This window comes from Microtus ochrogaster, linkage group LG4, assembly GCF_000317375.1.
Source record: "Microtus ochrogaster isolate Prairie Vole_2 linkage group LG4, MicOch1.0, whole genome shotgun sequence".
In the NCBI taxonomy this organism is placed as follows: domain Eukaryota; kingdom Metazoa; phylum Chordata; class Mammalia; order Rodentia; family Cricetidae; genus Microtus; species Microtus ochrogaster.
The window spans coordinates 56935107-56949914 of NC_022030.1; the positions used below are offsets into that span (position 1 = coordinate 56935107).

Below are 14808 nucleotides of genomic sequence, written 5' to 3' on the forward strand. Positions count from 1 at the left end.
AATCAATTAGACTTTCCCTGCTGTAATCTTATTGTAGGAGCCTGGGCTCCAACCCAGCGGCCCAGCTCCCAGGCCTGCAGTCTCCATTCTGGGCCCTGCAGAGAACACTCTTAGGGTGAAGGGATGACCAGAGTGACCTCAGAACCCCTGCCCTTCCTTCCCCACCCTGGGGGTCCCTAGCGGATCAATAGCCCGCTTGGCCTGTCCCTACTCCTCCCCCACCCACCGTTAATCATGTCCTAGGCGGCTGAGTGGTGATGGAAATCATTTGGAAGAGGGCCCAGAGGACCAGGATTCTCAGCCCAGAGAACAGAGCGGTGGGGGTGGGGAGAGGAGGGGGCTTGAATAACGCGCTGCCAGCGTCTGAAGGCATTTATTGTGTAGAAGAGAGTGACCAAGCTATTCTCCCTCAGAAAGGCAGACTCAAGGAAACAGTTTGGAATTTGAGAAGGGGACTGGAGGTTAGGTATCAGGAGGAACTTCCTGGCTTTCAAAGATCAGAGACCTGGGTTAGCAGTGGTGAAGGGGCACCCTAGGAGGATAGCCATCGCCCTCCTTCCTTCTGGCTACCATGTTATGCTATGGAAAAGCAATGGACCAGCAGCAGGGGCTTCTACCAGCTTTGATGCTGCCACTTGCTGGCCGTGTGACCCTTGGCAAGTCACTGTACTCTTCAGGCCCCCAGGGTCCTGTGAAAAGCAGGGGAAGGGAATGGGTGGGATATTTCTGAAATTGGAATGCTGGTTCAGAAGAGGGATCATGGTGGCCCTTCTCAGGGTGGGTGGAGACATAAAGACAGTGTTGACCTAACTGCGGTAATAGCAGAACTCTCAAAGTGACAGTCACCACTGGCCAGGATGTCTCTCCCTTCATACCCTCCTCTTTTCTTATTCTTTCCTCATATTTGCAATCAAACAGCCAACTTACCAGGTAGCTCATGTTTACTGCCCACATGCCAGACTCCACATGACAGATTCCGTGCTAGGTACTAGGGTGCACCTGAAAGTGACTGACTGTGTCCTTAGAGCTGGCCTTGTGGCGGGGAAGGAGAGACCGTGAAAAAGCGAACAGATATATTGACCAGGAATGGTGCCAGGAACTGCGAGGAAAGGAGCTATCAGTGCCCACAGAAGGGCTGGAGGGAATGGGAGGGCTTCTGTGGGCTGGCCAGAGGAACAGCCTGGAGCTGTGGCCACTGGAGTCCATTTGTGTCAGGCCTGTTCTGTAGGAATCCCTGCTCCGCAGTAGGGAGAGCAGCCTGGGGCTGGCTGGGAGTTCTGTGCCCCGGGTCTGGTTGGGTAGTTGACCTTGTGAGTGTGGTTGAGAAGATCCGTTTCTGATGAGGTCGCTGAAGGACCAACCTGAGGGGGAGACATTTGCCTGCAAACCTTCTGGAACCACAGGGGGCTCACAAGAGAGGACTAGGGGCCCTATGTCTGATTGTGAGCAGGTGGTGGGTGGGGAAAGAGAGGGGATGGCCGGAGAAGGGCTGGGAGGCCCCCAGGGAACCAAGCTTGCACACCTCTCTAAAGGTGTGAAAGTGAGACCCGGACGCTGAGATCAAATGCTCGGGGATTCTCCTCTAACAGGAGTTGCCTTTGTCCTGATCAGACAAAGCTAAGCCGGGGCACTGCAGCCTTCAGGGGCGAACACAGAGGAGACTCTGTGCTCTGCTGCCAGGTAGGCCTTCCTCCCACGGCTGTCCCAGGGTACAGCTGGCCAGTGACCTGCTCTCTTGTTTCCTGACACCTGCGCTGGACCCTCTGGGAACACTTTTCTCCTTCCCTTGATTTGCTGTGGGAAAGGGGGACCTCCCTGGCCCAGACCCAAAAATATGTACATGTGTGGGGTTGGGTAGATCAAAGATGGATTGGAATCTTCTTCCAGTTCAGTTCCTAGCACCCAAATCAGGTAGCTCTCACCTCTCTGTGATCCTGGTGATTGGATGCCTCCTTCTGGCTTCTGTGGCTACCTGCACATACATCACACACATCACACACACACACACACACACACACACACACACACACACAGACACACACACACAAGAAAGGGGATAGAATTTATTTTTTAAAAATACCCAACAAAGCCAGGTGGTGGTGATGCATCCCTTTAATCCCAGCACTCAGGAGGCAGAGGCAGGAGGATCTCTGTGAGTTCGAGGTCATCCTAGTCTACCAGAATAAGTTCCAGGACAGCTAGAGGTGTTACACAGGGAAACCCTATCTCAAAAAACCAAAACAAAAGGCAAGCAAACAAGCCAAAACCAAACCACCTAACCAAAAAAACAAACAAACAAAAAACCCAGCAAAATCAGCTCATGAGAAGGCATTCATTTTGGCGGACAGTGTGAAGGCGATACAGCCCTTCATGGAGCCAGGAGTGAGTGGCAGGAGCTTAGCAACCATGCCACCACGGGGCAGGAAGAAATTCCTAGTCTTTCCAGCCTTGATAGACCCATAGCATGGCCTTCTATCCTGTGCCCATCTAGAGTCTGGTGTAGGGAGGGGGTGGAGAGGAAGAGCAGGGAGGTCAGGGCTAGAAGTTAGGTCCCTGGGTCTGTGGAAACCTGAAGAAGGTTCCTTGTGGGTAGGGAGGTAAGGAGCGGCAGTCATTCATTGGATGGTGACCCTCTCTTTAACAATGTCACCGGAGGAATGGCTCAATGAATGTACTTGCTGCCAAGCCCAATAACCTGAATGTAACCCGCAGGACCCACTTGGAAGGAAGAGAGGACTGGCTCCTGCAAACTGAACGTTTTTTTTTTTTTTTTCTGCAAACTGAACTTTGACCTCCACATGCACGCCATGGCATATGCATGCTTCCCAAATAAACAAACAAACAAAAATAAATGTAGCAAAAGTGTCACTGGAGACGGAGAGATGGAAATGAGAGTCACTGTTGCCCTCCCTCCCCGATGAGGTAGTAGAGAAGTCTTTATATGGGGTCCCACCTAGACTCACCTAATCCTTCTCTAGTACCCTACTTCACTTCTCCTCATTGTCTTCTGTGTCTGTGCATCTGATCCATGAATGAGGAACCTTGTACCTTGTTCCTGAGGCTCAGAGGCCTGGAAAGAGAGCCAGGGAGCGGAGGATACCAGGAAGCTACTGTGAACTGGTCAGAGCTGCTGGGGCCCTGGGTGACTTGAGGGAGCAGGGAAGCAAGACTGGAAGAAGGAGCTCATGTTACATGAAGTCTCTAATAGCAGCACTTGGGAGGCAGACGCAGGTAGATCTGTATGAGTTCGAGGCCAGCCTGGTCTATGTAATGAGTGCCAAGTCAGCCAGGCCTACATAATAAGACCCTGTCTCAAAACAAAACAAGAATGGGAAGAGACCTTCCGGAACTGGAAGCTCACCCCCTCACACACACTCTTCTTCTATGGAGTTTTGAAGGAAAAAAAAGTAGAAAGAGTCCTTGCTAGAACCTTCCAGGAAGCTCTGGAATGGCTTTGAGAGGTGTGGAGGATTACCTTGGTTCACATGGTGTGGTAGAGGCGTGAGGACTCTCCAGGCAGCTGCAGGCCTGGTTTCCTGTCCTGCGTGTCCTAAGCTCGTCTTTCTCTCTGGGGAGGGTTGTAAGCCTACGGTGCAGTGTAGAATGAATTCTAATTCAAACCTGGAGTCAGATATTAGGGCAAGAAAGCCGAAAGAGCAGAGAAGCAAAATAGCAGCCACGAGTTTGACCTCTGCAAAATCCTCAGACAGAATGGGTGTCCTGTCTCTGCAAGTTCTCAGACTGAATGCCTGGCACTCCCATTTCCTTCCGCCTTATATTCCTCTCTCCACCCAGCCATATCCCTTCTTGTCTCCACCTTCCTAGTGTGGGATCGAAGGTGTGTGACTCCCAAGTACTGGGATTAAAGGTGTGAGCCCCCACTGCCTGACCTTGTTTCTCTTTTAGACTGGATTAATCTCACACGGTCCAGGATGACCTTGAACTCCTGATCTTCCTGCTTCTGCCTCCCAAGTGCTGGGATTAAAGGTGTGTGCTACCACTGCCTGGCCTCTGTGGGTACCTAGTGGCTAACTTTGCACTCTGAACTTCAGGGAAGTTTTATTTTTGTTAGATCACAAACAACATCTCACCACAGTGCAGGGGCTGGAAGTGGAGAGCTTTGCTTATGAGCTCTGTTAAAAGGATTCCAGGCTGCGGAACCCTGAGTCTTGCTATTGCTCCCTTCCCTTCCTGCCCACCAGCCCTCCTTCCTTCCAGCTCTGTGGAGTGTCTGTCATCCCCTAAGCACTGAGAAGACTTTGAGAAGCCTTTGAAGAAAAAGCTAACTTGCTTTTCTCCCTCGGGCTAGGCAGGGCCTCACGTCAGCCAATTCTACCCAAGGAACTTCCTCCCATCTTTAAAAATTCAAGAGATTCCATTCAATTAAGTGTCACCCCACATGCTATGGATTAAACTCCGTTTCCTCCGGTCTCAGTCTGTTCCCAGTGGTCACAAGGTGGGAAGGCTGTGGAGAGCCAAGGCTTCCCTAAGGCCAGGAACGGGACTGGGTGGTGCCACGGCCTTCACTGGGGTTAGCAGGCACAGACAAAGGCCCACCTCCTAGGAATAGGCTCTCACTTCTCACCACCTAGGTCCTGAAGTCCTTCCCATCTTTATCTTGCCATTTCATTCTGGGGCCCCCTTGCTTGGGGATAGTTAGCAGGTGAGAAGCTAACTTCTGTTTATCCCTGCCTCTTTTCTCTCTAGCTAGTCTTTTGCCATTCTTCCTACCAGGTCCCCTGTGCTGTCTGGTGGGGGGCAGGGAAGGTGCGCGGGGGTGGGGTGAGGATGGGGGGGTGGGAGCTGTTGTAGGGGTGGGCCTTTGAACGCCACTGCATTGCAGAAGAGTCTGGGGGCAGGAGCAGCTGGGAAGACTTTCTCAGGCCCTTAGCTGCAAGTTGAAAAAGGCCCTGGAAGTTCGGGGACAGCGGAACATATCTCGCCTTGAAGTGGGGATTGCAGCAGTGGGAGTGAGGCCAGGGTTTGAGAGGCCCCAGGGTCCAGTTGCTGAGGAAGCAGCCGCATCTCCCACCCCCTTCTCTCTGGTCCTGGCCCGCTGCCCTCTTAGCTTCTCGGCAGCCACAGATTCAGGCGAAATTCAGCGCCGGCTACTGCCACTCCCCCACTCTGCTTGTGGGTCCTTGCCTGGCTGTGTCCGCCTTTGTCTGCCTGTTTCTCCAGAGCCTTGTGTCTCTCCTCTTTTCTTTTCCTTTTCTAGTTCCAGGGTCCTAGTGTGGTGACTCCAAACACTATTCCCGAAAGCAACCCCATCTACAATTCCCAGGGTCCCGCAGAATCAGGGGAGTGGCACCACCCAGCAGGGCAGAGTGAAAAGCGGAAGAGGAGCGCTACACCCTAGCAGAAGGGAGGCGTGGTCCTTCCAACCTGTTGGGGTGCTTTGGATTCTGGGCGCTATCACTTCTGGAGTGGGCTGGAAAGGGATTCCCGACGATGAGTAGGGGTGTGGCCAGGATCAGAGAGAGTGTCTTAAGTTGTTCTCTGTCGTGCCCCCCCCCCCCCCATGCATGATGCCCTGAGCATTCAGGTTGCTGTTGGGCTGTGGAAACCAGTGGCCACCGTTTAAGTTAATCACATTATGCTCTGGGGAGCAATCTGGGAATCGGAGGGAGGCCTGGAGGGAATCCACGCTCACGCGGACACACTCACACACTCACTGCAGCGCGAGCACAATGCTGCTGTCGCTCCTTCCCGCAGGCGGCCGCTCTGCGCCTGGCACCGCCTCTGCCGGGTCCCTACCGCCTCAGAAGTTGCCGGGGTGTAGAGCTGGGGAAGTCGGTGGCAGAGGCTGGAGGCTGGCAAGGCGCCGCGCAGAGAGGGAGCGCCGAGGAAGTCCCCCCGGGTGGAAGCACCCTGCAGCTGCCCGAAGGGGGTCAGAGGAGATGGAGACAGGCTGGCGCCTCGTAGAGGGTCCATTGCCGGGCTCCTCCCGCTAGAGGGGGCAGGATACCCCAGCTGTTTCTCTGGGACCGAGGCCCTGGGAGATGCCCGGCAGCGCAGGGCGCTGATTTTCTGTTCCTCAACCCCCAACCGGCACCGCTGGTCCTCCTCTTGCCACCCGCGAGCTCCCACTTTCCGGGGCACCCACTTCCCCAGGCAACATGACTCGGCTGAGCTGGTGCTTTTCCTGCGTGATCCGTTGGGGCAAGTACTTCTTCTCCTGCCTCCTGCCCCTGCGCCTCTGCCTTCGCCGCCAGGTAACGCAAAACCTGGTCCCTTCCAGCCCTCCAGCCGACTCCACCTTTCCCCCTTAAATTTGATGGATTACCTCTCACTTTCCGAGATTCACCGTTGTGGCCTTGTCAGCTTGACGTCTCATCAGTGTAGGGAATCCTGGGGAGTCCCTAGCCCATGCTAGGATCCAGGAGGGGGAGTAGCTGTCATTCCACAGTGCAAATGCGCTCAGCATCAGAAGTCTGAAGGATAGCCCTGAGTCTTGGAATGGTCCTGGAGATTAAGGGACAGGGGATCGTTTTTTGGAGTTTCATATAAAATTTATGTAGGAAGAGGAGCCTTTTCCTGGAAATACGCCCCCCCCCCCGCCCCAATCTCAGAGACCCTGGAATCAATGCAGAAAGTGAGATGCAAAGGAAGTGTCTGTTAGTGGGCTTCTGGAAGGATCTGCCTATTCAGAAGGGTAGAGTGAAGGCAGAACAGGATAAGGAGAGAATGGGGTCCCTGGGAGGCATCAGCAGGTGGGCTTTAAGGGGGTAATGATGGTGGTGGTGGTGGTGCTGAGGTAGCACTTGCTGTATTGAGGCTGGGGGTCCTGGTTAAGCATTCTTCTCTCTAGGATTCCTTCTAGATAAATCCTGGGTAGTGTCCTCAAAGTAGTTTATGAGGGCCATAACTAGAATAAGGAACTGGGAATATGGCCAGTAGTCTTGATTTAGCCCCTGGAGGTGTAGGGGGACCCCAACAACATGGCTATTGACCCAGGAGCCTCTAATGAGGGGACTGCTTCCAGAGACTGAGGGCTATGAATTTTTGATCTGATCTCCACTCCTTTGGGGGAGCAATCTCAGCTCCAGAATGGTGGGCATAGTAGACCATTGTGGTTAAGGGACTCAGTGATGGAGCCGGCCTTTGGATTCTGGCTTTCTCACCTACCTGCTGAGAATCTGAGCTATGACGCTTAGTTGTACTAGTTTTCCTGTGTGTAGAATGGAAATTATAAAAACATCTGCATCGCTGGATTGCAGTGTGGACTGTGAGGTGATTCTTGTAGCTTGTTTTGCAATGTGCTCGCTCTATTGAAGGGTCTCAACACAAGTGAAGGGTGTTCCTGTCCTGACCTCACTCTGGCCTTCTTCAGGCATGGGAGGACATCAGGAGTGACTCTTTCCTTTGTTCTATGCCTCTGGGACTTCTAGCTCCTTTTTGTACTGCCTCAGTGCCTCAGTTTCCCTCTCTGGGTTCCGCAGTGGGGAGAGGTGCCAGCGGGCTTCTACCCCAGTCACGTAAGATATGCTTCGCCATCTTCCAGCAAAATCCATTGTCTCTGGGGATTGGCTGGGAGGCAGGCACTGCCTCTGGGGAGTGCAGGGCTAGAGCCCCAGCCACTGTCCCTTAGGCTCTGAGTTCAGATGGTGCGGGAGACTGGTTTTTCCGGATTTGGGAACAGTCTGCAGTGAGAAATGGCCAGCCAGGACCAGGTCAGTGGATCCAGCCGTCCAGCAATTCCCCTTCCTCATCTGCAGGGTAGGAGAGGATTCACCCACTGTGCCCCACTCTGTCTCCTCTGGGACCACGGCTGACCTGGGGGGCTGCGGCATGGGCGATAGACAGCTGCAGCTGCCTCTTACAGCCTTTGAGGGCCCGAGTCAGGCAGGAAATTAGAGCTGGGAAAGAGATCAAAATCATGGAGCCGGGAAGGAGCTTATTAAAAATTATCAGGATTGAGCCCAGACACAGTCCCCATCCAGGGTACTGGTGGAGGGGAGGTGGGGGAAGGGGAGTGCAGGATGTGTCTGTGATCCTTCCTGTGTCGGCTGGGGAAATGAAGGCTGGCTAGGGCCTGCATGAGACTCTACTTTCCCTCCCGCAGGGCACTAAGAATTTTGGAGTCTAGAGGAGCAGCCTTAGTCTCAGAGAGGTGTTGGGTTTGGAAGCAGGGCCTGGGGTTGTCTGTGCGGGGCCTCAGCGGACATCAGGATGAAGTGCCTGGAGCTCTGGGCTAGTATCTCATGCCAGAGTCTGCTGATAGGACCGGAGAACCCACCCACTCCTTACCTGTGCACCATGCCATCTAGGTGAGTGGTACAGAGGCTCTGCCAGGGCTGCCAGCTTCCAGACTCAAGACCTCAAAGAGTGCCTATGGATGGGGAAATGGCATGGCTTGTTGGAAAAAATGAACCTAGAAGCAGCAGGGTCCAGCTCCTGCCCGCCATCGCAAAGTCAGTAAGTCTCATCTTGACCCAGGTCAGAGGAGCACTTAACCTTCCTTTTGTGCGTCATGTCCACCTTTGTCCTACTGAGCCTGGGCGGCCAGCTGACCCCCTTCCTGGAGTTGTATTATCAGCTCTTGAATGAGGCACGGAGAGGACAGTGGAGAGTTTCCGGAACACGGGAGCATGACTCCTGTTCCTGGGTGACCGCCTAGCGCTCCCTGGACAACAAAACATCAGATGCCTGGGGCTCCATCACCTCAGTCCTAGCTGTGTGACTCCAGCAAGTTGCTCAACCTCTCTGTGCCTCAGTTCCCTGCACCTTTAAGATGAGTGTTGGTAGGATGGCTGGTGAGAGGGTGTCAGTCTTTTCTGGAATGGAGCAAGTGGCAGAGTCTGGTGTGGGGGGGCCAGGGGAGGGATGAGAAGGTGTGTATCTAGTGGCTGGGTGCTATGGGGATCTACAGCTGGGCCGTCTAGCCTTCTGCACCCTCTTCTGGCTTAAAGGTAGGCTTGAGGTGTCCAGCGTCACTGAGGAGTGCTCAGTGCCGGAAGAGCAGAGGGATACCTTTGGCCCTGTGGTGTCTGTGGAGCAGGACCCTTAGGAGAAACAGGAGGGCCTGAAAAATCTGGGGTCTGGGAGTCTGAGAACCGTGAGCTGTATCCTAATGCAATTCGGGAGACCACTCCACTGCCCTTGAGCACAGTGTACTTGATTATCTACGTAACAGGACCTGGGGTGGGGTGAGATGTGTTCCAGAGTTCATTCTGGCAGATGCTTAGTTTGTTCTTCCAAGTTCACACACACACACACACACACACACACACGCACGCACGCACGCACGCACGCACGCACGCACGCACACACACACAACTTTAAAATTTATATTCTTCATCTTTTGCAGTCAGTTTTTGCATAAAAATGTACATTTGGGGCTTCAGTAATGAGAGTCATTGGAAGAGCAGGGGAGGCGCCCCTGTGGGTGCCTGGCCCTGAAGCTGGAGCCAGAGCCCCACAGCAGCATTTCCCACCCTCCCTCAGGCCCTGAAGTTTCTTCCTGTGACTCTCAGACCCGCTGGCTTGAAGAAGCTCTGTGACCTTCAGATTCTGTGGCAGGTGGGGACAGGGGCTGGCTCAGTGCCATAATTAGAATCAGGCGAGACACTAGCAGGGATTCTGGAGGGACCCGCTCCAGGGGTGGGAAGAATGCATCGGGTGGGCCTTGCTCTAGAAAGTTTTAACCAGGCAAGGGGCAGAGCTGGGGGTAGGGGAGGTGGGCACTGGAGACCATCAGCCTGAGCATTTTGCAGGCAAGGATACTGAGGAGCGGAGGAAGAAATGAAGTAGCCAATTTTAATTCCATTTCATTCCCAGGCCCATGGACCTTCCCTGGGTGTCTGGAAGCTACCACTGGCCCCGAGCCTACGGCCAAGCCTGTTTCTTCAGCTGGCCACAGTGCAGGGGGCTAGTGGGAGGAGCCCAGAGGTCTCTGCTGCAGAAGGGAGGGCTGAAGTGAGGCTAGGTAATGGCTGCCTAGCTGTCTGTTGGGAAGTGAGTGGCACAGGGTGTGGCTGGGCCCCTGGAGTCACCCCCAGGGAACCCAGCCAGCTCACCAGTGTGTACCTGGTGTCAGCTGCATGTAACACATTCAGGCCCCAGACACAATATGGGGCTCCCAAGATGAGAAAAACCTCTAGTGAGTCTACAGCTTTCTGGAACTCAGATCAATGGTCATGACTGGCAGTAGGAAGAAATCCAGGGTCCTGATGATGGGTGGGCATTGCAAGCTTGGGCAAAAGTAGCAGGTAGGGCCGCTTGCATCTATGCAAGGAGAGAATGGAGGGTTTGAGAGAGGATAGGAGATGCTAACAGTAGGGAAATATGTTAGGAAATATGTTGGCTTATTGGTTTACTTATCCATTTATTTTTTTTAAAGATGGGGTTTTTCTAGTCTGTGTAGTTCTGGCTGTCCTGCAACTCATTATCTCATTATGTAGACCAGGCTGGCCACTTGAACTTAGAGACATCCACCTGCCTCTGCCTCTTTCGTGATGAGATTAAAGGCTTGCACCATCATGCCAGGTTCTTTTTTAAATATTAGTTTTGTAATTTCATTTAACACAGCATGATGACCCATGCCTTTAATTCCAGTGCTTAGGAGGCAGAGAGGCAAGTGAATATCTGAGTTTGAGGTCTTTTTCTGTATAGTGAGTTCCAAGCCACCCACGGCTCCAATAGTGAGGCCCTATCTCAAAAAACCAAAAATTATATCTCTGTATGTATATAAGTATGTATGTGTCTATTGTGTGTCTCTTTGTGTATGCATGCATGCATTTGTCACTGTGTGTATGTATATATGTGTATATGTATCTATTGTGTATGTCTCTTTTATGTATGCACACATACATGCATATGTCACTGTGTATATATGTATGTATCTACCTACCTATTGCATATCTCTTTGTGTATGCACACATGTATATGTCACTGTGTGTATGTATGTATGTATGTGCACATGCATGTGTGTATGGAGGTCAGAAGACAGCTCATGGGACTTGCTGAGGCATCTCATCATTTTCTATATTGTTGGCTCAAGGAACACAAACAGGGGCACTCCCATGTCCAGCTCAGGGAGGACATAGGCAGTTATGAAGAGCTGAAGGTAACAAGCCTGGCATTTAACAGCCAACAGTGAGATAGTCATTAGAAAGTACTTCTTTACAGGGAAGGGTTAAAGTACAGGGGAGGCCACTAAGAGACCTGGCGAAGAAGGATAAGGGAGTTTGATTCCTCTAAGGGGACCCTTTGGTAACCTTGGTTCCAGAAAAAGAAACTGGAGAGTCCCTTCAAGGTGTGTAGAGGTCAGACAAGTTGGTGTCACTGTCACTGTGCCTTTGCATGGTTTCCCAGACTTCCCAGACAGCAGCTGGGAAGCATGTCTTCTGTGACAGCAGCCAAGAGCCATGGGAACAGGAGGGGAGCCCTTGAATGAAGATCCAGGAGGGCTGGTGATGGGACCTGGGCAGAGCAAGTGCTTACTTAGGGCACTCAGAGAATTCTGCTGTGTGCTCCAACCAAGAGAGGAGAGGAGGAGGGTTTGTGTGGGGTGACTGTCTGTGGATCCTCATGGCTACGTGGAAAACCAGGGCTCTTTCTGAGCCACTGTTAGCTGGGCTCTAACAGCAGGTTTGGGAATGGAGAACCTGGACTTGGGGATGCAGGCAGGCATTAAGATAATGGCAGGGGATGCAAGCCCCCTTTCCCAGCTCCAGATCTGCAGAAGGGCCTAGAGACTGCTGTAGAAGGGGCTCAGGCTCTCCACCAGCACCCCTTCACTTTGGCACTTACTCTAGGAAGGACCAGAATTAGACATCTCACTTAAAGTGTCCTCTGCTCCCTCACCAAGCAATTGCTAGCTGGTCCTTTATGTAGTCCACAGCCTGAGTATCTGGCGGGGTAAGTTTACTCGGGTGAAAAGGGAATGTGTTCCTCTCCTCCCTGGGTCTCTAGGTAAATAGCTTGACTGAGTTGGGATACTGCCTACCTGGCTGCACAGATCCCCATGACTCTGGGCTTGTGCTGTGTTGTCAAAGCATGATCCTGGACAGGTACAAGAGAGGCAGGGGACTTGGAATCCTTTGTCCTAGTGGCTCAGACGTGTGTATCGGAGCCCAGGCCAGAGGACTTTCTTACTGAGTGACTCAGTCCAGGCAAATGGTCTTCAAGTGCCTACTCTGGGTGGGGCTCCGTCCTTGGCCTTGTGTGTGTTTGTAAGTTGGACCACTTCCTGCTGTTTGTGCGTCCACAGAGGGCGTTGGCTGAGCCCCTGTCCCTCCCTGGACAGCTCTAGAGAACTATTCACAGCCTCCACCCACCCCTCACTTGGTCCAGCCAGGCCAGAGCTCAGGAGGGAAATCGTTTATTATTTTTTGGGGAGGGGGTGTACCCAGACAGTAGGGAGCCTGGGACAGATTCTGTTAAGACTCCCTGCAGAACGTATGTGGTCCTGAACACTGTCCTCTTCCTGGCCTCTTTGCCCCCCTTTGCAGAGATGCGGGAACAGGGAGGACTGGGGGGGGCACTATGGTGAAGATGCTACATGGGAAAGGGTGGGAAGGCCAGAGCTGAGCTGGTGAGTGGAGGAAAGGAAGAGGAGGGGGAGGAGGGGAGGAGAAGGAGGAGGGGGAGGAGGAGAAGAAGGAAGTGGGAAAATGCAAACCAAATGTTGGCCCAGGGTACAGTCAAGAAAAACAGACGAATCTCGCAGGAGCCTGCAGCGGGCTCCCTTTCAGAGGGCAGGAAGGGCTGGGACAGATGTTGGAGGAAAGAAAGAAAGGGGAGGAAGAAATTGGAAAAAAACTGGGATGAAATCCACAGCCTAGGGGCAGGGCCCTGCCTCCCATCACCAGCTTCTCCTATGTCAAGGCCTGTCCTGTTCTGGGGAGCTTGCCTGCTGCAGCAGGGTCCATGTTAGCTGCATGTGTTCAAATGAGTGTGTGTTCCAAGGCCAGGGATCTTGGGGAAAAGCCCAGGTGCCCTGGGGTGTAGAGACTGTGCCATCAGAATCTGTCTGTCCATTGATCTTCTGGAAGGTTCTGGAGTGGGTTCCCTGCACTGGTCTGCAATTTGGAGCAGATCTTTGGCTGCAAGACCCCGGATCAGGAGGAGGCAGGAGGGGGCCTACATGGCTTCCAGGGGTGCTGTGCTTGTGGAGGGTGTGGCTTCCTAGAGCCCTGCTGTGGGCAGACACCCACCTCTTGGCCCTTTTCCGTTTCAAGCCCCCTGCTAAGCTGAGCTTCTTACCCCCTAGCCAGCAGTGGAGTCTGGGAGGAGAGAAGAGAGAGGAGGCTGGGACAAGGGGAGGAGTGGCGAGGAGGGGGGTGTAGGAGGGGAGTGGAGGCCCAGATGCTGACTGAACCAGCCGCTTAGGACTCTGCTCTCCCTTCTGCCTGCTCGGTGGGCACTGCAAGCTCAGGGGGGGCCCTTGGCAGGCCCCCACGTGGCCCGCAGCACAGGAACCGGACCCTGTGAAGATGACGTGGATTTGCCTGTCCTGCATGCTCTGGGTAGGTTCTTGTTGCTTTAGCTCTGAGGTCCCACGCTATCCTGCTAAGAGCCTTTGCGGGGTGGGGGGTGGGTGGGGGTGGGGGTAGGGATGCAGGGAGTATGCACAGAATAGACTGAAGCCATAGGCTCTGGGTTCTGCCTCTGCAGAGGTCCTTCAATCTCGTTTTCCCATCAGCCGGCCATTGAAGTAGGCACTGTAAGCAGAATCAGAAAAGTTTTGTTTCTTTTTAAGAGCCTATTTTGCTACTCTAAACAGTGAGGTGGAAATCATCACTCCCTTCAGTGACAAGGTACATGAGCCTGAGGAGGAGTGGTCAGTGCATGAGCCAAGGTGGGAGATGGGGAATTGGGGACACAGATCTTAAACCCAGAAAAGACATGTCAACGGGAGTTCTGTTTCTGTCATGTTTGTCTCTTCTAGACCTTTCCTTCAAAGTCTCCCATTCTTATCAGGATTTCCCTGTCTTGCCTGTCTCTCCTTTGAGAAGATGCATGCAGGGCTAGGGGTCTGCAGGCAGGTCCAGGAACCACACTGGAAGGCTAAGCTAGAAGCAGAGGTGGGCAGAGGCTCCTAGGAAGGGGGATGGGAGGGGGGTAAGAGGAGACCCCTTTCTCAGAGGGACTCTGCAGGGCTGTGGGAGGTATGCACAGGGGTCAGGAGGGCTGAGCTTGCTGAGAGCCATCCATGGCTGGCTGGGGGAAGGGGCTTCAGATGGGCGGGCGGCCAGATGTGGCTTGCCTGCCCTTTCTCTGTTCTAGACGGTCAGTCCTCGGGAGGCTGTCAAGCCAAGGGCAGGCTGAGGCTGAGGGAAGTGATGGAAGGAACTAGGTACCCAGGACCACTCTGTGGAGGAGGTGAAGGTTTTGGGTGGCCCATGGGTACCATGAGATGTCTGTCTCTAGATGGAGACCCATGAAGTATCCCAGACAGGGGATGTTCCAGTAGTTGGATGGGCTGCTGCTGTCTGTGAGATGAGGGTGTTGGCTACGTTCGTGTCTGGGCTGAGGATGTTGGTGGGGTAGGGTGTCCTGCAGGAAGGATGCATCAAGAGCACTCAGTAAGTACTTCTGCTTTGAGAAAAGGGCCTCAACTAAGTGTGCCTCAATTTCCCCATGGATGGAGAAAGGGAATTTTTAGAGAACTTGCTGGCATAGAGTGCCTTAGTGCCCGGCACAGTGCCTGGCACACAGTGAGGTCTTTGAGTGTGGATGCCCTCCCTGGGAACAGGGCCTAGGGATCAAGGGAGGTGTGTAGAAATAGGAGCGGCGGGCTGCGTCCCGGCACCCGGCCGCCCACATGGCTAGCTCTACCCGAAATAATTACACGGACACTGT

General features: G+C 53.4%; 1 protein-coding gene across 5 annotated transcripts in view; it reads left to right on the forward strand.

Moving 5' to 3' along the window:
• The window catches only part of Tns1 (tensin 1), a 230526-nt gene that overhangs the window by 20872 nt on the left and 194846 nt on the right, over window positions 1–14808 (forward strand). The window contains exon 1 of one of the 5 annotated variants that reach the window (XM_026786503.1): window positions 5992–6215. The exons of 3 other annotated variants lie outside the window; for them this stretch is intronic. In XM_026786503.1, coding sequence (XP_026642304.1) covers window positions 6120–6215 — 96 coding nt within the window. In that variant the 5' untranslated portion in view covers window positions 5992–6119. Of the gene's footprint in view, window positions 1–5991; window positions 6216–13391; window positions 13473–14808 lie in introns of those variants that run through there. One more of the 5 variants, XM_026786504.1, reaches the window with a different exon arrangement.